Source organism: Thunnus thynnus, chromosome 20 (assembly GCF_963924715.1).
Source record: "Thunnus thynnus chromosome 20, fThuThy2.1, whole genome shotgun sequence".
In the NCBI taxonomy this organism is placed as follows: domain Eukaryota; kingdom Metazoa; phylum Chordata; class Actinopteri; order Scombriformes; family Scombridae; genus Thunnus; species Thunnus thynnus.
The window spans coordinates 9,714,408-9,738,634 of record NC_089536.1 but is presented as its reverse complement, the minus strand read 5'-3'; the positions used below and the strand labels follow the sequence as shown (position 1 = coordinate 9,738,634).

The following is a 24,227-nucleotide window of genomic DNA, read 5'->3' as shown; positions in this document are numbered from 1 at the left end:
TGACTTATCTGACGTGCTAGAGATGTGGCTGAGAGCTTGTATGTCACTTAATGCTACACAGGGGAGCTACATGGTTAGAAATGGAGAAGTTTAGTATCATTGTAGCCTCAATCACATGAATGAGTAAGCATCTGAGATGTCAGGAGGAAGTGTTGGCAATAGTCAGAACTTATTTTATTTGAATAAATACAAAGTATCTTTGGAAATAATGAATATTTACAAAGATACTTATTTGATAGAAGCTTCTATCCAAAACTAAAAATACTGCATTTGAATTTGGGAAGCATCACATTGGCTTCTGTTTCTCTGTTCTCCTGTTGATGCTCACTCAGTCTGTTGCAGGCCATTAGATACTATACACTGAGTTATTAGTTACACCTGTACAATCAATACAGCAGTCCTGCAATAAATCCCACCTTTAAAGGGTAGGTTCACAATTTTTTTTCAGTCTGTCTTAAAACAATAGTCAAGCACCCGTACGAACACTGAAACTAGTTTTGCCTGCTCCTGTTCATACTGACCATTAAAACATCCCTTTCAAATATGCTTATAATATAAATGATGGGGGACAGAATCCACAAGCCTCTTTTTGTTAAAAAATGTATTTAAAAGTTCATTTAAAGCTTATATGAGGCTTCAGCAGTGGAGCTGAAGGAGGACTGTTGATTTTGTCCCCCATCACTTACATAGTGAGCACATTTAAAAGGGATATCATAATGGCCAGTATGAACAGGAGGACAAACAAGAACTTATTCCAGTGTTCATTTGGGCACCTGATATTGTTTTAAGACAGACATGAAAAAATAGTGAGGATATCCTTTGAACATGAAGATTCTGCTCAAAAAGTCAGATTTATTGCAGGTTTTATCAGATTGGATTTAGAGGTGTCTCTACTACTTAATATATGGGTAACTTGGTGCATATAGCATGCAGAACATCCCCTCGCTGTCTCCTACTTCACCCCATCCCACCCTAGGATGACCTATGACCCCCCTCCCCCACAGCCATGTCCAACAGGCACCTCGTATACAGGCTCCTCCTATCAGGGGAACACAGATGAGACACAAACAACATAAACAAGAAAAGGTAAGAACAACAGCAACACAACACAGCAACAATACACAGGACAGAAGCATTGCCACGATATTACAACAAAAGAAGCAACACAGACACAGAAAAACTATTAGAGAGACATGCATGAAAGACACAAAACTACCCTGGTTCCAGACCCCTGAATCACACAGCGATTCAAGGAGAATGGTAATAACTATGGTAATAATGGTAATTCAGTCTGATTATCAGTGTTAAGTTTTGTAAACTTTAAGTCACATATTAAATTAAACAAATATCTTTAGGTAAAAATTTCAAGAACTCTAATAGATAGCTTGAACCCTGGAACAAAATTCATACAATATACATGCAACCCTAATCCATTTATCTATAATAGATAAATGTATGAAAAACATTTAAATAAAATAAGAGTAAAAAGGATAGTTAGTATCACTGCAGCGCTCTGATGTGTTGGATATGGAGAAAGAGCTCTATCTAGTGGCTGGCCTCAAACCAGCTGTCTACAAAAGATCAGTCAGTATCAGTTTCAGGCTGAATCTTACTTGTGGACCTGTGAGTGTCCTCAGGATTGTCTGAGCTTGTAGCACTATGACATCAGATATAGTTCAAATCTTTGGCGCGCTCTCTCTCACAAAACTCTTCCCTAAAAATAATGTGTTTTTTTGGCGTTTGGAGTGCAGCTTCTGTATATAAGCACTCCTACACCTGCAGGAGTGTTTCTTTCCTTGTTCTGAGGTGTTGTCTACAGTCCAAAGGTGCTAAAGCAGGTTTGAAAAAGCTCAGACCTTCTGGAAACTGTTGATGTGACCCAGCATTTGCACAGTAACCGACCTGGTTGATGAGCCCGGATGACGCGGCGACGTTCTCAACACCCTCCACGCCTGCCTGTGATGCTTCAGTAGCCCCAGCAGCTGCTGCGTCTCCAACGATGTTGGCCTGATCCACAGTCCTGTTGGCCACTGGGGCGCAGAGTGGAGGAGGGTTAGTAGTGAAATTGACACACACACACACGCACACTCACACACAATCGTGTTTCCATCACTTCAGAGGACATTACATTGACTTACATTCATTTCTTGGTGTCTTATCCTAACCTAAACCATAACCACCATATGCCTATCCTTAACCCTTACCCTAACCTTTGTATTATCTATTTATTCATTTAACAGGTACAATGAAATACATAAAGGACTCATTTTTTACATGTTTGTCCTCCTCCTTCTTAACATAGTGGTTAAGTCATGTATTGACAGAGTGTGCATCTATGGTGAGTGCTTCATTGGTCCTGTAGAGTCTCTCAAACAGACTCAATTTTCCAGATGTACTTAATTTTCTCCAGGTTTAAGAACATCATGAGGTCTTTGAGCTATAGAGATGCTTTGGGTCTTGTTGTTGACTTCCAGTCCAACAATATTCTTCTACAACCTTTACCCTAACCTTAACATAAGCTAAACTTACCTTAACGTTAAACCAAGTCTTCACCCTAATATGAATGATTTATGTTAAGGGGACATGCTTTTTGTCCCCATAAGGGAGGCGAGTCCATACAACTACATAAACAGATTTACGTCCCCATAATCTGAGGAATACACACACACACACACGCACACACACACACACACAGCTTTTCTTACCTGTGTTTACTGATGACACAACTCCCTCCTTTGTCTTACTGCCTGAGAATCAAAGAAGGATAACACAATCACATTCAAGTACAGTACATGGTTAAAATGAAGCTGTCAATGTTTTTACTGCTTTACTACTTTATAGCAGATGATAATCGTATCATGCATATTTTTATTACTTTGGTTATCTTATATTTTTTGTTCATTTATTTTTTATTCTGACAGTATTTATTTTTGTGTTTTAATCAGTATCAGTGAGGGCGAATAAGGATGCGAGCTTGAAATGTCCATGATTTTATTGATCCATGAATCGAACCATGATCCTGATGACATTATGCATCTATTTATTCATGTTATAATAATGAGAAGACAAAGTAGTAAACGTGTAATCACATCACAGTTATATCCTTAGATTAAACGGTTTCACGGTTTCCTTTTTGACAATGATTGCATCAATGTAATATCAATGTAATGTTGGTCATGGCTTTAACACGTTTTGTATAAACACATGTTTACATTCCCATATTTTTATATTATGTTAAATTTCCAGTCAGAGAAACATCTCTAATGTTAAAATTGAGTGATAACGTTCAGTATTTTGTGTTTGTTGTTGCTCCCACTAGACTGTGAGACAACCTTCCTGAGAGCGTTAGGTCAGCAGTATCCATTCCTCTTTCTAAAAATACATTTAAAGAGCTACTTTTACTAATGTCCTTTCAGTGTGACTGATGTCCTTCCCTGGCTGCTTCCTGGTCCTTTTTTTGCCTGTGTGAGTGGTTAAATGTTCTATTATCTTTCCCTTTTAACCTTGAGAACTCAGTCTTTGGTGTTTAAGCGTTCTATGAAGCTCGGCTGGCTTAGAGTCTGTGTTTTATAGATATTTTTATAGGAAAACATCTAATGATCAGCAGCTCCTCTCTGTGTATCCCTCTCTGCTCTACCAGCCCTGTGCTCATTACAGTATGATCCTAAGCAGATTAAATTGTAGTTATATAATCTGCCAGGGATAGAACGAGAGAAATATCTGCTGTAAAAGACGAAAGGTAAAACTAAAAGAAGGTAGAAATGAAAGGAAGGGAAAAGATGGGAATAAATGTGCAGAATAATAGAATAGAATTAGAGCACAGAGACTGTTCTCTCTTTATACTTTCACACAAACGCAGATGATGCCTTTTACAGTATCCTGCATACATCCGTCCTCTCTCCATCTCCTGCTTACCTCCATCTCTCTGCACGCTCCCTGTGCTACATGAGCCACGTGCCTGACTACTGAGCAGTGCTGCAGTACAGCCCAACACACACTCACGCTGCAATGACACAGCTTCTTTCTCTCAGTCAACAGAGGGAGCCCCCCCCCCCCCTCCCCTGAGTGTCAATGCACTGTGTGAATATCTATATCTGTCTGTCATCATCACATAGAACACACTGTATTTAAGAAAGAGTGATTGACTTCTGATAGAACTTCCTTTTTAATGATCAAATGATTTTTTTTGGACAGAAGCAGCTGAGCATAAGAACAAGAACAAAAGAGGAATTTTTGAAATAATCCTGATAATAAATAATCCTGTTCAAAAGCTTGCTGCAATAAATGAATATTGCACAGATTAGAGTGTGTGAAGGCTTTTTCCTATTATGAAATAATGTATTAGATGCACAAAGAAGTGGCTTAAGTCAATTTTTCCAGACAAGGATTTGTGCTGTAGCAGTCCTGATGAGATGGAGGCTCGGATATCACCCATATATTTAACGAAAACTTCTATCAATAGCGATATTTTTCATTCGCTTGTAGCAATAAAAAAATATATAAGATATACATGGAGACATTCACATTGCATATACACAGACACACTTACTACCTATGCAAAAGAAACCTGTGCAGGAGAGCAAGTTCAACAAGTTCAGGCCTTGTATGAAAACCTCTGCGAGAGGCAAGATAAGCGAATTATTCGATATAATTAATAAGGGGTGGAAAGATGATTACAGGACAAAAAAAATGTATAGCTGCTAGATTTTGATCATTATTAAAGAAGAGAGACAACTAAGCTTTTCACACAAATCTTTCTCTGGCAAAATGATTAAAGCCATATTTTCATATTGTTGAAAATCAGCATCTAGAACCTTTTTCTTGCATATTATTGATGAGTTCCTCAAAGAAATATCAGACTTTTAGGAGTTCTTTGTGGCTGCTTGTGTTCAGTGTCCCGCTATCTATCTGTCTATCTGTCTATCTGTCTATCTATCTATCTGTCTATCTGTCTATCTATCTATCTGTCTATCTGTCTATCTATCTATCTGTCTGTCTGTCTGTCTGTCTGTCTGTCTGTCTGTCTGTCTGTCTGCACAGGTTTGGCCTGCATGAAAGCGGCCATGCAGACCTTGATACTGTGTACCCACATTCACATGCTGCCGTTTGCACTCTGCTGCAGGCAGATACAATGGTTTATCTGAGCCATCGACCCTCTTCACTTCAGTGATCACATCTCCTCTCTCCTCTCTGGTTCTCTCTCTACATCTTCCTTTCCTCCCTTACTGATCTGCATTTGCATTTTCTTTCCCTCTTCCCTTTCTCTCTGTCTCTCAGTTCACTTTTACGTCCTCCACCCACCTCATCCCCCTACCCTTAACCTGTCACTAGGCTGTACTCTGTGGAACATCAAGGTTTCATTTTCCATCCTCTCCCTCTTCTCTCCACCTCCATCATCCCTCCATCACTACATGTCACCTATCTCTCTCTCTCTTTTCAACCGTCCATCTGTTCATACAGGAGCCACGAGACTAGAGGCTTTTTCTGACATAACACCCCTCCCTTCTCCCTCCCTCTTTTTCCTCTCTGTCTTTCCACTTGCATCCCTCTATCCTTCCATCCTTCCCTGGGGTGGGGAAGGTGGGGGGTGCGGGTGGGCAGGAGGAGGAGGGGGGTTTAAGAGCTGTGGGGGGATGAAGGTGGTTAGTCATCAAAGCAGCACGCACTGGCAGGCAAATCCTGCTGCTGCAACGCCAAAAACGCACTCACACTCTTGCATCTACACAAGGATGGTGTGGAGGGTGGAGGGAGGGTTGATGGAGAGCAAATTGCTGCAGTGCTCAAGTGATCCTTGCCCCGTACACCTCACCTCCCTCCCCCCTCCTTCACGTTGTGACATTGAGTCTGGCACGCAGACAGTTACATCTTTTCATTTTCATTTTCATCATCATGATTAAGATTTGAAACTGCCAGGAGCAGTTTCAGAGCTGTCAGTCAGAGCTGCTGAATGGATGGACCGCAGATGATGACGAAGATTTCCACTCCTCTCCCACCCTCCAAAATTTTGCACCCCCTCCCCTCCTCTCGCAGAAGGCCCAAAAGCCTGGTACTTGGGGTAACCTTGAGATGTGACGCAGTCACTGTTTAAGCTAATGTAATATAGCATGAGTATAGTAAGTATCTGAAGGAACAAATCTGAACAACCACCAACCAATTACACTTAAAAAAATATACATGTGTATTTTTTATTTAAAATTCCCTGTCTATATATATTTATTAATTTATGAATTCATCTCACAAAATATTTATGGCAGCCTGTTAAATGTAGGTCATCTCTGTTCTGTAAATTTAAAAATGGCAGGTAAAATGAGTTTTTTCCCCCTCTACTACACTGCTGCATTGAGTCTATAACCAGACATCCCTTTGCAAACTGCTCCACAAAAAACTGAACGTGAATAAAATAGGAAAGATGAAAAAAGCACCATCCTGCAGTGCCCCTCTTCACTCCTTTCCTTTTTTCTTTCTCTTTAATTATCATTTTTTTTCACCATGAGACAGACCAGTCCTCCACCAGTTACAGCCAATTACAACTTCTTTTTTTTATCTCCCTCTCCATCTATCACCCCCCAGTCTGTCTATCTCTCACTCTGATAGACCCCCACCCTCTGCCCTGCACCAGTCCTGCAGCAGTATCCTGCCAACGCTCACTCCATCCCCTCCTTCCTTTCTTCCTCCTCTTCCTCCTCCTCCTCCTCCCTCTGTTCCTCACTTCTCACAAGTGTCCCAGACATGGACACCCATGGGACCCCACCTCACAGCCCTGGAAAAAAGACATGATGTAACCACACACTCACACCCACACACACCAAAAAAAAAAAGAAAAAGAAAAAGAATGCATCTCACCTAAACTAACCAACTTTCTTCCTTTTTTCCCCGTAAGTCAGTGCAGCTCCACAGACAGGAGGTTACATACCTACATACATCACCCCTTCCTTGGTCTTGGCTGCTGCCTCCTCCATTCCAGCTTTGGTCTTTTCTGCGGCGGCCACCACTCCCTCCTTGGCCATAGAGAACCCCTTCATCAGTACATCCATCTTGGGCGACGAGACGGCTGGGCTCCCCTGCTCCAAACGGGCCTGGCTGGCTGGCTGGCTGGCTGGCTGGCTGGTGCTTACAGTGAGCGTGCAAAGGAGATGATGTGAGATGCCCAAGTGTGCGGCTGTGTGAGTGTGCTGGTGGCTCCTCCTCCCTTCGGTGCTACAACAGAGAGCTGAGAGGACCGCACAGCAGGGCTACAGCAGGCAGACTGAGAGAAAGAGGGGGGAGGAAGCAGCCGGTATGCACGAGATGGAGAGAGGAGGAGGAGGAGGAGAGACAGCCGGATGCTGCAGCATTTTTAAGTCGTGCTGCAGCCCCGCCCCTCAAACACCACTCCATCCCATCATCCATCTTTCTCCTGATGGCTCTCACTCATGCTCGGTGCAGCCTCTGCTCCGTTTGCATATTGTGATTGGCACGCTGCTCTGGACACACCTTTTTGGAAGCTGAGCTTGTGAGCGCTGTTACATAACCAGCAGGGCTTCAACACTATGGTGGAGAGGAAGCAGGTTTTTTTTTTTACATCATATGCCTTGAGAGATTTTTGTCACGTCGTCTGTAATCACACCACACAGCTTGCAAAGATATAATTCCCTTTTCTGATTCTGAGTATTTCTCACTGTAGGCTACTTAATATCACATTTTTATTTATTCATAGTAATATCATGCCTCATTCAACTGAATTATTTGGGAGAGACGACAGCCCCTGCAGCCATTTTCATTACTGTGTGAGGAGAGAAACTGCTTTGTCATCTCAACCTGAATGAGTCACAACTGCACCCCCCCACCACCACCCCCCACCACCTCCTCCTCCTCCTCCTCCTCTTCCTTCATCCCATTCCTCCCAGACATGCCGACTCAGCAGCACAGCAATTCGGTGGATGATTTTGATATGGCAACAGCTCCATTTTTCTTTCCTATTGTGTTAACTCCACAAAATGGGGACATATATACAACAGCTGGTGCATCATTATATTTTTTTGCCCTTGGTCCATGCACCTGAGCAAAGGTGAGGGAGGATATATTTTGGACACACTGATATATGAAAGGCTGGTTTATTGTTGCAGAGAGGAGCTTGTCTCGTTTTATGGGTCTTTGACATTCCAGGATCACACTGCCCCCTGTGGCCACAACAAATATGACATCATGACGCAGCATGATGTCAGCATGGTGGTTGAAATGAAGGCTGTCTCTATGTAAAAGGACTATTCAAGCATCAAATGGACAACTTGTAAGCTGTAAAATCATCACTCACATGGACTTTTTTCAGTTTTTCTGGGCTTGTGAAGGAAAATAAAGATGAAAGTCTGTCAGGTTTCTAAATGGTGACCATTAAACTGACACCACATTTGAACACCTGTATTGGTGTTAAAATACCTGAGAACAAGTCCTTTCAGTGCTTATATGTATTTTCTTTCAAGTCTCAAGTCAAGTATCAAGTATGTAAAGTAAACGGTCAACTTCTAGTCAAATCTTAAATCCTAATTTGATTTAAAGCTGCTCTAATCAATATTTCTAAATTAAAGTGGGTCCAATGATGAGGTGCAATGTGAAAGGGATCACTCATACTGATGAAACCACAAATACTTATCACCTGACTCTGCAGTTCCCCTCACCTCTAGCCTCTGGAGCCAACAGAGGCGTCTTGGCTCTAACCAATCAGAACAAAGTGGGCTCATTAGGAGGGCGGCCTTAAAGAGACAGGAGCCAAAATGGCCTGTTTCAGACAGAGGCTGAACTGAGGGGCTGCATAAAGGACCAGTTTAAGTTAAATAAGGAGTTTTTTTAAAACTGTAAATCATGCAAAGATATTCCAGTAGAGCCCCAGAATTTAAATATAGACCTGAGAATGTGTATGATACATCCCCTTTAAGCAAAAAACAGCAGACAAATGTTAATGACTATGTCGAACACAATGAAGCATCTAGCTTTTCTCATTTTTCTCAAAAAAGAGCTCAAAGCAGAGTGAAAAGTGGATTTAGTTTGATTGACAACTCCAAATGAATGCTTAAGGTGCCAGTATATGTCATCAGAAGATAGGTTGTAGTGCCCCCCCCCCCCTAACACACTCACCTTTTTGAATGCTGGAATTGGGGGGCAGGGCTGCGTTCAAGAATTTCAAGATGTACAAACTAGTTACTTTCTAGTATAACCCAGTCCTAATGCTATGTTTGCTGGATGTTTAAACAGACAACCGCTTGCTACATTGTTCACCATACCAACTTTATTCAGTGACAATCCGCTAATGTTGTGTTTTACTTAATTTTACTCACAAAAATGTATTTTAATATAAGACATCGGAAATATTAATCAGTTATTTATGATTAGCAACAACTCTCACTTGGAGGTAGAAGGTCCAATAGGAGAAATCATCCACTTCATCATCAACTGTCTTTTATTTATGTCATATATTTGATCAACAAAAAGAAACATGACTAATATTCAGCTCCTCGTGCAGGGTATTTGAGACTTTTAACCCTTCCACCATAGTTGTGTCATTGTTCATGTTGCCACCAGCTAATAAACAGTCATATTAATCTGTCAAAAGCTATTAGATGCTCCATCTGAATGATGTTCGTCTCTGCAAAGTCAAAACACCCCCTACGCCTTTCCGACGGCACTAAAAATGACAGGAAATGTGACTCATTGATTGAAGAATATCCCTATCAACCATGACACAACACCATGCCTCCAGTTTTGATTCCCTAAAAAGACAGTGACACACGTTCCATACATTTCATTTTTGATTTTGCAACAGTTCACTCAGCCATATAGTTTTAAGAAAACATTTATTCACATTGATATCAGTACATTTTTGAGTGCATTTTATACATACTGTATTTGTGCATGTAGATAAATCTCTATGTGTGTATTTGTCCTTGTGTGCCTTCTCACAAGCATGCTCATAGTGTTAAATTTCCTACATTTGTGAATGCCGTTTATGTACTGGGGCATAAAAGAAACATTACTCTGCATTAAACTTGAATACTTATTATGTTTTGTACAATTTCCCTTTCATTTGAGAGAGACAGAACCCAAACAAACAGGAAACAAATAAAGAAAAACCCAAATGCGAGATCAGGTCTTAGCAGCGGACAGATACGTTTTGACAGGTAATATCGGGCTTATGAACACATAGCATTCTCACACTAACAATTAGTCTCACATTCTACTTATCTAGGCTACAACACTACCTCACATTCTTGAGGAGTTTACTCCTCCTCCTTCTCTTCTCTTTTTTCTCCATAATTTTTCCCCTCTTCCTGTTTATCTCCTGTGCTTTTGTCCATGTCCTCTTTTATATGTCCTCCTCCTCTCTGTCTCTCTCTCTCTTTTTCTCTCTCCTGCTCCTCTTTATTCCTGGATGTTGAGGATCTGTGAAGACAGTCCTTGGTGCCAGTTCTTCAGCTTGGCAAAGCGGGGCCCTTTCACCTCCGACTCAAACTTCTCTCTGATGGTGAGGAAGGGAAAAGATTCTTACATCAAGTAATATGTAGATTTTTATTGCCAAGAGTTAGATAATAAGATCAATATAGTTTTCTGTATGTATTCAATAACAAAATGCACACTGAGCTGAAATGCTGCTGTCTGTAAAAGTGAGGAGACTGATAACTCCTCCTTAAAAGTCCACTCTTACCTCGACCTCTGCAGGGCTTCCTCATCTGGGTCTTGCACTGCATAGAGACAAATGGACAGGAGATTTTGGTCACTAATGAGATGATAACAGAGTCTGAACAAGAAGTGAGGATTAGTAAAGATGAGAATCAAGAAGATTAACAGTGAAAGGCCACAGGAAGGAGTGAAGGACAAAATAAATGAACCAAGGTACTGACGGTATTCGGTGCCAGTGATGTGGGCCAGGATCCTGAAGCTCTTGGACTGCAGGTTAGCAGCACGGCGAGCCCATTCAGACATTTCCTGGGAGGACTCGCCTGGCCTGATCACTGCCTGGTACACTGGAGACGCACAGTCTACCACAGGGTCCTTGATAGGCAGAGCTCCGCTGCAGGTCAGAGAAGACTGTTAGAGCTCTGAGTTTGTAGTAAGTACTGTATGTAAAGGCCCAAAATGTAAAAACTGATAATTATGTAATTAATGCCCATGATTTACTATCATCTATAGCAGCACTTAAAACAGCCTGTCAACATTTCCAGTTATATTGACAGCTGAGCCGCTAATTAGCTATCTAGCCTGCTTACTAACAGTGCCGGTGCACTTTACCCCGGTGCACTTTTTTGTTTGGTGGCTCGTTCAGCAAGCTAAGGTGCAGGACAAGACCGGTGTTCATGTTTGTAGGTTAGATAAGAAAGATAAGAAAGAAAGATTTTAGCAGGAAAGCTAATTTGGGTTGAGTCTGTGGCTCTTGTGTTGTGTAGCCGGATGCTATCAGACTCAGTGTGACGTCTGCTATGATCAAACACTATGTTCCTGCTTTATGCAAGATTTGATTTGCTATATCAAAGTAAGGTATCCACCTTACATAACCAGATGGTGAAAAGGTATTTAGTCAAAATAATGTAAAACTAGGGGGCACAATCATGAAATCAAAGAATTTAAAATATAAAATGGAACAAAGGAGAACACATGACTAACTATTAATTTACAGAGAAAAAAGGGCAGTAATGGGCAGTTTTTACATTATGGCCAATTGTTACATTATTGTTCCTTTACATACAGTATGTGTGTTCATTGTTCATATTCAATGTCTTTACGCTGACCCATAGTTTGAAGGTTCTTCTGTGTACAGAACATATCGGAGTGAGTTTACACAGCAACATGACTTGATCGTTTTCATTTAGCATTCTTTAATAAGTGTTAGAAAAGTGAGTCAATACTGAACGGGTAGTCGTTTGAAAACCTGTGATCGGATACTCAGAACATTCCCATGCCACGAAATCCCATCAGGTTCCCAAGCTTGCGACGGCTGCTTTTTCAGGAGAGGACGAAAACCCCCAAAAACCCAGTAACACAACTCACACTCTCATACTTTCACCAAAGTACCTATACATGTAAGTACTTCCAGACACATAACCAAGTCCATCAAGGGCTTGTGGTTAGTGAGTTTGTCCATCAAATACTTTGGTTTGACATATAAACACGTCAGAAACACAGATGAGTGTTAGTTTATGAGACATATGGAGCGACGCACAAGCTGTTATGAAATCATGAGACAAAGGAGACACATGATAGGAGACTGTATGAGGAGAGGCGGGATAGAATAGGAAAGCTGCTGTACTTACGCCAGGGGGGAGCCCGCCTCCTCACTGAGGTCACAACCAGGAGGGAAGGATGGGGAGGGATGGGTGGAGGACAGCACAGGTGTGGTTGGTTGTGGATGGAATGAGCAAAGGAAAGTGGGTGAAAGGCACAGAGGAGTACATGGCACGGACACGGACAACAAGGAAAAGCCCGGGCATCCGATTTATAGCAGGTACGTTCAAAAGCCTCTTTATGTGCTTGGGCTTTTATTTTTAAAGGTTTGTTCATTCAAATGACCAAAAATACATACTTTCTCACTTACTGCTGGTGGTATATAGCCATGCTGATTGTGTTTTTTGCCCAGGTTTTGAGATTCCTATTCTTTGAGATTTCTGCCGCCACTGTTTTACTCATTTTTTATTCGGCAAAGATACACAAAAGTCTACAGGATACAGGATTTATATAATTAGTCATCGTTTTTTTGTGTGGTGAAGGGCTATAAAAACTATATAAATAATTGTTGGCTTCATTTTGCCATTAGTTGAGCTTGGTGATTCAATGTTTCTTGTTGAAATGTTCCTTAGGAATCGTGGGTTAACCTCTCTTCTTAAGTTTTTATGTACAAAAACTTGTATCCTTTCACTTTTTATTATTATTTTCTAATGCAGTAGTGGATCTCTTATGAATCAATCAGGAGAGTTTCATGGCCATCTTGCTCCAACAAGACTTTTACTTCCAAAAACCTGGACACCTGAAAAAAAAACTCCAAATTTTGGACAAATAAAACCAAAACAATCGACATCGATGCTACTAGCAGTAAGTGAGAAAGTATGGATGTTTTTATTATTTGGGTGAACCGACCCTGTGGGCTTTGGGAAAGGTTTGATTGGTGTGTGAACAGTATGTGGTTGGAGAAAGCACAAAGTGTGGGGAAGGGATTAGTTTAGTTGTGTGACCTCACCTGTCATGTCCCTTGGCCTGCGACTGCCCTGCGATGGCGTCCATGATGGCGTCCTGTGAGTACATGCTAATGGGTGTGTTGTACTGGGCGTGAACGATGGTGGCCTTTCCCCCTGGACCCCTAACCTCAATGGGCTTGTGGGTGGACAGGGCCGAGTCTTTCAGAGCTATGGGGTTGAAGCTGGGAGTGTACTCCACACTGTCAGTGACGTAGGGAAGGGGTCAGAGGTCAGTGGGTCGAAGAGGGGTTTCAGGTGCAGGGGTGAGGGGTTTGAAGGTGAGAGGTTAAAGAGGGAAAAGAGGAGGAGCGAAGGAGAGAAATAACACAGAGAGCACCAAAGTGAAGGGAGGAATCCAGGTCAACATGTAATAATGCACCTGACAGATAGGTGGAGCTGTTATACCACTGAATATTAGCTTTTGGAAAGACCTCATGTTCTACGCAGCGCTTTTACACATCACATTTTACAATATCTGTGTCCCACCTCCATACTACATACCACTACGTTCTAACTAATTCAGTTTTTTTTTCTTAAGGATGCAGATTAATTCCCCAGACAGCAATGAGAATAATAATAAAAGCAAACAAAATTGAAAACAGAAGATTAAAAAAAGAAACTTCAATAATGTTGGCTAATGATTGTAGTGACAATTTATATTAATAAGCAATAATTACAAAACCAAATCGATTTGCTTGATTTTTGAGCTGTTTATGGACACAGTTGTCCCACAATGCGATGCTCAAAGAGAATCAATGAGTTACACACAGGGGAGGGAAATGTAATGATGGACTGGGGACATTGGCGAAGCAAAAGCATTTTTCTCTCGCCTCATTAAAGCTGCTGTGTGTAAAAGTGGACAATTTTTGACATTGGAGCCCCCTAATGGATGTGCTGAAACTGAAACCAACACATAAACTGTAGTAATTTCCCCCATTATTGTCTCATATTTCTACAAATAAAACTTTATGGAATCAGAATAAGTGAAACAATGATAAAATAACATTACAATTCACGCATAGTGGCTTTAAGTTTAATTAGGAGAGTCATTCCAGTGTTTCTGTTTGATTTACTTATCATTTTCATGTAAAAGTGTAAATGACATACACTGCTTGTGTTCTAACTCTGGAAACTTTATAGTATTACTACGTAGTGTGGAACTGGGACAGAGGCTTCATCATGACTTGCAGCTGAACAAAATACAAGCTTTTACCAACAGTTAAGTTGACATACCAGTCCAAAGAAAACCAAACATGCTAATGTTTAAAACAATTGCCAGGCAAAACTGCCAGAATATTATCTGCATGACACAGTAAAACACACACGCACCACCACAGATATTTCTTTTACTGATACACGACTGCCAAACATGAATGTATAGCACACACATACGACTTGTTCATGCACTTATAAATAGTCCATTCATCATTTTCACATGATGAATATGGGCGATTTAAGAGGACCAGCAGAGGTGGAAAACATAGGTAAATATCAGAAAATTCTCCATTAGAGGTATAAGTTCTGCATTAAAAAGTTTAGTTGAGTAAAAGTAAATAAGTATCAGCTCTAAAATATACTCAAGTGTCAAAAGTACTCATTTTGGTCCTTTCATACTGTGTTTGTGTTCACTCCATCTACTAAATATTGTGTAGTTTAGCATTACATTATATTATGAACTCTTCCTAAAATAGGTTTTGCAGGATATTTAATCTCTTTCTGTAAATTAACTTGTACTATAGCTGTCAAATTAATATAAAGCGATGAAATGTTGTGGAGGAAAAGTAGAAAATCTCACAAAATTTACTCAAGTAAAGGAGCAAAACCATGAAACTATAGTTAACTAGAGTGCTTGAGTTGAGTGGGTGTAGTTTTTTACTTTCCACTTCTGGGGACCAGATGTTAATAACACATCTTAAATTCTCAGCCTGTGAGTTATTGTTGCAGGTACCTGAAGAGACAAATGATCATTACACTCAATATGCTGTTACAGTCACAATGAGGCATAAAGCTTTAGCTTTAGCTACACGCACATGAATCCATGTTGGCCACACCTTCACTCCACACCATCACTAAATAGTCTCTACTGAGGTACACTTCATGCACATGAAATCCTAAAGAAATGTTCTGGTACTGACTTTGCAGCTGTGTTTGCGATAACCTGAAACACACCAGAGAGGGACGGACAGACAGAAAGAGAAAGAGAGAATGTAATGAATCACCGGGGGTATTTTGGTTATAACAATGGCACTGTGTGTTTGTAGGAAACTATCCAACTACAGTGCCATGCAGTAATCCCATCTACAGGTCAGAATAGCAGCCGTTTGTCATCACTGGGATATTTCCCAGCTTCCCCTGCATCATCAGGGGTGACTGACAAGAGCAGAAGTGTCTCTATCACATGACACAGGAGCGACGCATTTAGCACAGAACAGCCACAAATACATACACCCACAAAAACACAACACATACCACCTGATCCACTTATGTCAGAATTGCAGCCGTGACACACACACACACATACATACACGGTACATGGATGTGTTCAGGGTACAGTAGGTGAAGAGGAGCGTGCTCGGCACACGTGGGACGTCTCCCTACAGACGGGGCATCCTATCTCAGGTTTGGCAAGGAGGCATCGAGGGGATTCAGGAGGATGGTGTGTAACAGGAGCAGAACATTCCATGACCATGTGCAACAGCTGCTCTCTCCTGTGTGTGTGTGTGTGTGTGTGTGCGATCCGGTGGAATCAGAGTCTCCATGTACTCGATGAGGTGGGGCCGCTGGCATGATACAGGCGTCATCGTCCTGCAGTCTGCCTGCAGCACGTTTCCTGACACCTGACTTACCACTGGCAGTTACTGTAAACCAGCTCAGCTCCAGCGGGGGAACACATTAGTGAAGACTGATGCCTGGAAGTGATATGTCAGAGGCCAAGCACATTACGTCCATAATTAGAGTAAAAGTCTTGAAGATTTTCATTTCAATAAATGTCTGTTAAGTCACTATCTCGCACCAAATGAGGTAACACAATGGTGATTGAGCCTATGGCCCACTGCTGAAAGCCCTTGCATTTGCAGTATCAGGAACTGAGTGTCGGTGGCGACATTCCCGGGAAAAATCACAAGCAGCGCACAGTTAGTTTTTCATCACCCAGCAGTGGTTGGTCCGCCGAAGAGGGTTTGAGGCGCTAACGCAACAGACTCTTCAACTCACTCGTGTGTGAAGCCGCGTACCGTTTTTTCTCATGTTCTCCCACTGAGGAGAATTCCCTCAATGCTGGCCACAACAACTCTCTGAACTCCCGCTATATTGCAACATATAGTTCAGTCAGAATAAAGATATTGTGAGACAAGGATGCAATAAGACAAGGCTGACGCAAACCTTTTTGAGAGCTCCAAATGTGCAGTTCTATACAGAAAAATGCTACCTGGTGAAACTTAAATAACACATGTTTCTTACAATGTCATTCTGATGGGAAGTATAAAATGTGCAAACTGGAAAACATAGAAAAGACCAAAACCAGTATTGTTTTGCACATGTTCCTTCATTACAATCAATTTTGAATCAATCCCACATAAACTATAAATACCGACTAGCACATCAAATCCGTAGCTGAAACTAGTCCCCAACAAATGCACCATTTTATTCGTATTTGAGTAATATTTGCTAAAAACTACGGTGCCCAGCAGTTTCAGGACATTATTCTGCCTTTTTTTAAAAATTAAGTAGAAATTTGTGACCTGATATATATGAAATATTTATGTCTTCAGTAGGAACTATTGGTCTTATCATGGTATTAAATGTCAAATTGTCAGTTTGCCCTTGCACCAACCGGACTCTGCTATGGTAACAAATCATCACCCCCCTGTAACAACCACCAAAAAATGCTTTACAACCAAGTTTCTGGTTTTCCAGGCAAAACCGGAATAAGATCTGCTTATTCTTTTATTACTCTTGCCAGAAGATAAGAAGCCTCAAAGAAGGAAATCAGGGAGCTGAAACAGCAAAGAGAGTTCTTTAAAATTATTTCCTTTTTGCAACATCATCTCCCTGGTCTCATTTTTATTTAACAGTAAATGAGTCTTTACCGTTCACGAGGACTGAATAAACCAAAAGCTCATTGATATCTTCCTTCTCCCACAATGCACGTGAATCTCACTTTATTCTGAATCACGTTTTGGACGTCTGACACATCCGAATGGGGCGCTGAGGCCACTCGACCTTTAGTCAAGTGTCTCAGGTCTGCCTGTAATAAAGATCCCCAAATGACCCCTGTAGTCTGATCTCCTGCTATTCTGTTACCTGGAGGTCAGCCAGGTATGTTTGTGTGTATGCTCCAGAAATAGCACCATGCGTGAGAGGAATGATCAATGCTGGGATAGCTATGGAAAGTTCTGAGTATTTTTTTTTTCTCATCACGGTGCTGTTAATGTGAGGTTAAACGAGGTAGGTGTGATGTGCATTTCAAACGCTTCATGCCCCCAGGGTGAAAAACAGAAAGTTCGGGGGAATGTTGTGACTTATTAAAGATGAACTTGGGTTGTTGTTTGTGGGTAGTTAAACCTTCTTCACTCAGTATTACATAACTGGAGGGTATTAATCGCTGTGGTAACCTACCCCATCACTGAAAGTCCCTGTGTAGCTGCCGACCCCTCTCTTAACTTGCCCTGCATCAGCATCATCTCTCTGAGCGTGTCCTGAGAGTAAAGGCCAATTGGGGAATTGTACTGCCCCAACTGGCCTCCTGGAGAGCCGGGAGCTGGTGTCAAGGAGGCAGGACGTTTGACCGGGGTTGAAAGTTGGGTCGGAGAGGCCGGCGGTATCTCTGGATCTTTTTTAGGGACTTGGAAGAGATTCCTTTTGGAGGGTATTTTATCCCCTGTCTCCCCCATGTGAACCTCCTCTTTTAACTCCTTAAAAATGGGTGAAGGTCAAGATAGACAGAAAAGAAAGCTTAAAGTGAAATGAGACTAAAGTTGTCAGCTTGTTTTGGCTCCATTTTCTCGTCAGTTGGCTGGTGTTTGTGGTTTTCTGACCTCTGACCTCTGTATAGAGCTTGCTGCAGCTGCACTGTGAATATTTTACACTAGAGGGCAGCAGAACACTGTCTGTGGTTCTATGGCTCCATTAAAGAAGGGGACAACAAGACAAAATACTTATGACAGACACATATACAAGCATGTACAAGTATGCACACATACAGCTTATGTTTGCAAGGATAGATTTCATTTTTGTGTGTGTTGATTTGTGAACTTATTGACACTGTGTGGGTGTTTTTTTACCTTCTGGTGGGGGATGACTGGCATGGGTGAGTCCATTCTGGGAGTTGCTGTGGGAACTGGTGCAGGGCGTCTAGATCTAAAGATTAAACAACAAAATATACCTTTTAAATGTAAAAGTACATTTAATTTCTGAATATCATTCGAAGCACCATGAGTACCCATTTTGATTTCCTCCCCTAAATGTCCAAACTTATTTGCTCTTATGTTCTGTTCTTTCTGATGGTAATATTATCCAGCTCCAGTACCTTCTTCATCATCTACTTAAGTTTGTTGGGACAGGTGTGACGTGTAAGTGTGCTGGTTGTTTACTTATGCATGGTGAGTGCCAGCTGAGAGGTGGCACACTTGATCTTGTTCTGGGCCTCCAGGTGCGTCATCCCATCGGTGCTGACCCCATCGATGGCTGAGATAATGTCTCCCTGGGCCAGGCTGCCGCCTGCAGCCTTGCTGCCTGGAGTTATCTATGGAGAGGTTAAGAGAGCAGGTCACACTGACACGAATTCCTCAGGAAACGCAGAAGCAACTGAAAAACATGTGCAGTCACACAAACAAATATTACAGACTGGGGGAATAGACTGGGGACTGGGGTTTATTGCCCCAGACTGGCTGTGAATAAATAAATAAAATGTAAACTGAAATTAAAAACTTTGTTCATCCGACTGTTTTTGCCTTAAACCTCAAAGGCACAAAGCAGCGCTACAGCTCAGCCGACATGTGACTTCCTATGCGCTTCACTCCACACAGTTATGTATGCTGTATGAGTAGAAGCTCAGTAAATAAGCCTGCTGTATCGAGCCTTAAAGGTAGAGAAAAGCTGATGAGGCAAAATAAACTAATCCATCCGTTCTGCAGATGAAGGGCTGGATCAAAATTTCTGTGTTTGGCTGATCGACAGAGTGGAACCGCATTTTACCTAAGACTCTAATCAGTCTTCACAGCAGCAAATAACGCTGTCTGACACCAAAATAAATGAGTAAAAAAGCAGCAGGACGTCTGGTAAATGAAGCCATACAGTGTTCAGGACAGAATAATCTTATTTCTGATGTTAAGAATAATGTTTTGCATCTCTGCGTTTGCTACTGGAATGCACCGAGCAAGTGAATATGAAATGAATGCAGCAGTAGAGATTAAGATTGGCTAAAGGTGAAGTGAATGTGGCTCAAACTATAATACAGTATACAGTCTGTATAGTGGCTGAATGGTTAAATCAAAGAAAGCTGAAAAAGAAGTTTTTATTGTGGAGATATAGTGAAAGGTTACCCTGTAGGTCTTTATTTTTAAACTTTTCAAATTGTCAGGCATTCTTTGACCTTCAGCTGAATACTCACTCTCCTGGCTCTGCTACAAAGCCAGACTTTAGTGGTTAAACTACACAGTGACAAGGTTTAAGTGAGCTCAGAGAGACCTGGGCCATACAGCACTGGGTCTAGGCTTACAGTCAACCCGTTAAAGAGTTAAAAATAAGCAATGCTAGTGATGCCTGCGGCTTCACTGTGATTGACCCTCCTGAGCCCCCCTCCATCCCCCAAACACACACACACATACCCCTCCCACACACCTGCTACTGACATTCACACAAGACTTCCTTGATTCTAGCCTCTCTATTTACATAAAGGTTAGCAGTCCTCGCTACATTCCTACAACCATAACGTAGTTTACATGCATTATGTCACCTTTTTTACATAATTTTTAATAATGTGTCCTTGTGCTTCTTCTTAAGGCTGATTTATGGTCGGTCGCTCTCGACAGAAATTAAAGAGACGCGCAACGTTTTCAATTTATGCTTCGGCGAGCTAGCTAAACTAATTAAACAAGGACGTTACAAGTTATCTAAAGTTACAGATCAAAATATCAATAAGGAAGTTCAGTGAAAACCACAATCTCCATGGCGACAATAGCAACAGCACTCAATCACATTGTGCGACAAAATACGACGGTATCCACGACATAACAAAATTTTCTAGGTGCGCAATACTTTTGATAAATGTCACTTGATAAAAATGACGTATTTTCGAAAGACAAAAGTCTCGCTGAACATGTTCCTTTCATGTCGCGCACCTGGAGAATTTTGTTATGTCGTGGACAACATCGTATTTTGTCGCGCAATGTGATTGGGTAGTGTTGCTATTGTCACCATGGAGATTGTAGTTTTCGCTGAACTTCCTTATTGATATTTTGGTCTGCAACTTTAGATAATTTGTAACATCCTTGTTTAATTAGTCCCAGTTGGGATGATATAATGTAACTAAACAAGCCAGTTGGAGGATAGCATCTGGTTATGATGGACACGACTGAAACCTTTCGCCGAAGTCACATGACTCTTTAATTTTGGTTGAGTGACACTTAACAAAAGTGTCGACTGTTGAAATCAGCCTTTAGATTGTCATTTGTGTCCTTGTTCCTCCTGTTTCCTTTTTTGTCTGCTTTTTGCATGTCTCTCTCATCCTTGAATAGTTGAATTCCAGTAATTATGTCTGTATGCGGGTGAGTAACAATGTGTGTGCGTGTGTGTGTCCACACTGAAGAACTGGGCTCCTCACTCAGCCGCGGATGGAAGAACAAGGTGTTATCAGGCGGAGAAAAATTATTTCTGCATGGCTGCTTCAGTGCAATCAAACACACATGCAGACACATCCAATCCATCATACATGTTTTCATACACATCAAAGACTTCATATATAAGAGATGACAAAGATACCATGCACTGGAGATGAAGACAGATTCCTCGAAAATTGGATATTAATAAAAGAGTAGCCAGAGAGTTTTCTTTTAAAAAATGTTTCTTGCATGTTTTAAATCTATTAGATCAGTCTATAAAAATATTGTGGATATTTTCCCCCTAAGGCATACTTCTCCCATGTGCACCAGCTTATGACAGAAGCCAATCAGAGACCAGAGTGCTGTTTTCATTCATTTAAAAATATCTCAGCCTCATGAGAGCATGTAAATAGAGTGAAGTGACATTGATGACACATATTAAGATAATTATTTCAGCAGTTTTTCTAAGTTTGAACCTCACTAATGATCACACAAAATGACATGTGTCACATATTCAGCTTGGCTAACAAGATGTGAGGAATCCAATGTCTTCATTCCTCTTTCCTTTCTTAGTTCTTGGTAAAAGTATGTCGAAATCCAAACCGTGGGGGTGTTATGTCAAACTGTAATCGCACCCTGACTTGTCACGTCAAGCACCAGTGTTTTATGTTAACCTGTCAGAGCCCATCACAACCACAGGGTGAACACAAATTCAGTGACACAATGTCATACCAGACGTGGATCAAAGCTCCCCTGGTTGCCTGTAAGACTAGGATCAGAGAACAATAAACTAACAGAAGTCTGGAGCTGTGAATCAATGAAACTCAGCCTGATCACCAGCTGAGCATCAATCAGGAGCTGAAAGTGTCAGATAAGCATCACCTCTACACTTTCCTTCCCTCCCTCTCTCTCATCTCCTGCATCTATCAACCGTCCAACACATCCATTCCTCTACAATGACGCTGTCCTCTCAGGAGCAGCTCCACAGGTTGAAATTGAAACTGACCCTACGTGAGGAATAAAGCTTACTAAAGGTAACACAAGCTGCCGTAGGCTTCCTTGCTCTCCTCTCTTCTTTTCTGTCCCGTACCCACCCCACTCCATCCACCTCTCCTCTATTGCTATTTAAAGGAAATGCTGTAAATACACCAGCAGTCCTGCCAGAGAGAGAGAGAGAGCAACCCCCAGCCTCTCTGCTGCAGAAATTAAGAAGTTATAATTTGCCACCTGAAAGCTTTTATAGTTACCTCCACAGAATGAAGTTTATTATACATATAAGAAAATAAAGTAATTATGTTTTCATCTCGTTTGCTTGCTGTCATTTTCCAATGTTGAACTTTTCTGTGTTGTATAGTAGTAGATGATTATATCTTTGTCAGCAAATGTCATTTCTTAAAGGCTTTGATCAAATTTTAAGGTATTTGGTAGTTAAAATTAGTCAATCTCAGTATCTCAGTATTGCTTTCCCAAAATTGATTATTTGAAGTGCTGTGCTGAGCAGTTCCACTTCAATCATGATTAATCAATGACCTCTCATGCTAAGATCTGGGTGCTGATGAGACATTTGAGTTTGCACGTAAAGGAATCAAAGCATTTATTAATTTTCAAGTAAACTAACAGCAATTAAAGGTAACAAATGCTCCAGTCGAACTATTCCAGTCTTTCCACTGCTGCTCTATTCTAGAAATCTCCCCGGAGATTACATCTGAGCCTCCCTGTCATCATCACGTACAACGATATTACATAACTGCTGCTCAGCCACCGCGCACACACACACACAAAATCCCACCTGCACACACACATATCAGACACATATGCACACGCACAGACACCATAATGAAGTTTGAACATGCAACAAGTTGTCAAACCAGGTGAAAAGGTGATTTTCAGGTGAAAGGGTTAAAGCTGGGCTTAATTAGGCTTTAAAAATGAAAGGTTTCACTTCTCCAGGTTACATTTAGTTATTTCGAGGACTATATTTCTATAGTGTAGGAGGTCCTATAATAAACCTGCTGCATTTATAGTCATTTAAATGTACCTGAAGTGGAAACATTAGAAATCTGAGAAAGCACACTTTTCAAACTAATTTGGTTTTTACCAAGACACAATGAGACACCGAAATTATACATATTCTTATATTCAAGCAGGAAAATGTGATAAAAGTGAAGCTTTTTGGAGTTAGAAGGTTAAGCATGGCATGTGTTTACATTATTGCACATTGTGTATGTTGGTTTATCTTTGAGTGTATCAGTTTGCCAAAGTCAGTTGGTCTGTGTATCATTTAGTCTCACTGGATATTAGACTGTGTTGAAGACCTTCAGTTGCAGTGCATTTCCTCATAATGTGCCAGTGCATTGTTCTGTCACAGTGGATTATCGGTTTGTCATTGTCTGTGAGATACCTTGTCACACTGCTTGTTACTTTCTCTTTATTTGTAAGTTGCTTTGTCACAACAAATCTCAGCTTGTGAGGGCGACTTTGTCCTTACCCTGGAGATGGTGAGTGGCATGTTGAAGTCCTTTCCTCCCTGTAGTCTGAAGCCCCATGGAGCAGGGCCATTCAGTGTCACTGTGTACGTACTCATCTTCGGTTAAACGTCAACACTCCTCCTGTTAACAACTCCTGCTGGCTGGCTGTGTGGTTTCGCCTCTTGCTCGGCGTGCCCTTGTTCTCCGTCCTCCTCTGCTATCCTTTTGTCCCAGCCGGTACCTCAATGGCCCTGGCTTCACTACCGTCTCTCCCCGTCTGCTCCCAGTTCTCAGGACAAACACCCAGGGGTGGTGGTGCTGGTGGTGGTGCTGGTGGGTGGGTCAGATGCTGTGGAACCTCTGTGACACACACACACACACACACACACACACACACATAGGTATGCATTCATGAACACAAATACACACAGATATGTGTAGAGTCTCTGCACACTGTCTCTCCTGACAAGAGCCACCAAAAAACATCCTCAAGCTCTCACCGTGAAATCAACCTCCCCCCAAATCCTCTCAATAAACCTTAAATTTGAGAATGTGAAAAGTCTCTAAAATCAACATTAAACTTACTATTAAGATTGAGAAGAGTTGCTTGCCTGCAGGGTTGCTGAGGGTGATGGACAGGCAGCCTAAGAATAGCAGAGACGAGTAGAGACACAGGGGCCCTGGCCCTTATAAGGCCTGTAACACGAAGCCCCAGAATGCTTCACTGCCGATTCACATCGCCA

General features: G+C 41.5%; 2 protein-coding genes and 1 long non-coding RNA gene across 7 annotated transcripts in view; 1 reads left to right on the top strand and 2 right to left on the bottom strand.

Annotated features, from left to right (window-relative positions):
• The window catches only part of sncgb (synuclein, gamma b (breast cancer-specific protein 1)), a 12,248-nt gene extending 5,200 nt beyond the window's left edge, over positions 1-7,048 (bottom strand). The window contains exons 1-4 of one of the 2 annotated variants that reach the window (XM_067576112.1): positions 6,914-7,048; positions 2,706-2,747; positions 1,903-2,030; positions 1,022-1,039 (exon numbers count right to left, since the gene is read on the bottom strand). In XM_067576112.1, the coding sequence (XP_067432213.1) occupies positions 1,022-1,039; positions 1,903-2,030; positions 2,706-2,747; positions 6,914-7,034 (309 nt within the window). In that variant the 5' untranslated portion in view covers positions 7,035-7,048. The remainder of the gene's footprint in view (positions 1-1,021; positions 1,040-1,902; positions 2,031-2,705; positions 2,748-6,913) is intronic. The other variant, XM_067576113.1, reaches the window with a different exon arrangement.
• LOC137171919 (uncharacterized) lies at positions 1,914-10,489 on the top strand. Its single transcript, XR_010924843.1, has 2 exons — positions 1,914-2,052; positions 6,881-10,489. It is a non-coding gene; the product is annotated as an uncharacterized lncRNA (long non-coding RNA).
• Positions 9,811-24,227, bottom strand: ldb3b (LIM domain binding 3b). Of its 4 annotated transcripts, XM_067576110.1 has the most exons (10): positions 24,070-24,226; positions 23,505-23,844; positions 18,788-18,939; positions 18,479-18,554; positions 15,332-15,354; positions 13,199-13,396; positions 12,279-12,302; positions 10,872-11,041; positions 10,676-10,712; positions 9,811-10,489 (listed from the first exon to the last, which is right to left on the bottom strand). In XM_067576110.1, exons 2-10 carry the CDS (start codon positions 23,598-23,600, stop codon positions 10,393-10,395), a joined length of 873 nt encoding a protein of 290 aa, XP_067432211.1. In that variant the 5' UTR covers positions 23,601-23,844; positions 24,070-24,226; the 3' UTR covers positions 9,811-10,392. The 4 variants fall into 4 exon arrangements, with proteins under 4 accessions (XP_067432211.1, XP_067432212.1, XP_067432209.1 ...); XM_067576111.1 differs by lacking the exon at positions 12,279-12,302; XM_067576108.1 differs by lacking the exons at positions 12,279-12,302; positions 13,199-13,396; positions 15,332-15,354 and adding an exon at positions 17,814-18,109 and having other exon boundaries at positions 24,070-24,227.

What these genes read in the sequence shown, in the direction of transcription:
- ldb3b (XM_067576108.1), bottom strand. Translation starts at nt 23,600, where the DNA reads ATGAGTACGTACACAGTGACACTGAATGGCCCTGCTCCATGGGGCTTC. An exon ending in CAGGGACTTTCAGTGATGGG is followed by an intron (nt 11,042 to 17,813) that starts GTAGGTTACCAC and finishes TCTGACCTGCAG; the next exon opens with CGGAGCTCTGCCTATCAAGG. An exon ending in CATCACTGGCACCGAATACC is followed by an intron (nt 10,713 to 10,871) that starts GTCAGTACCTTG and finishes GTCTCTATGCAG; the next exon opens with TGCAAGACCCAGATGAGGAA.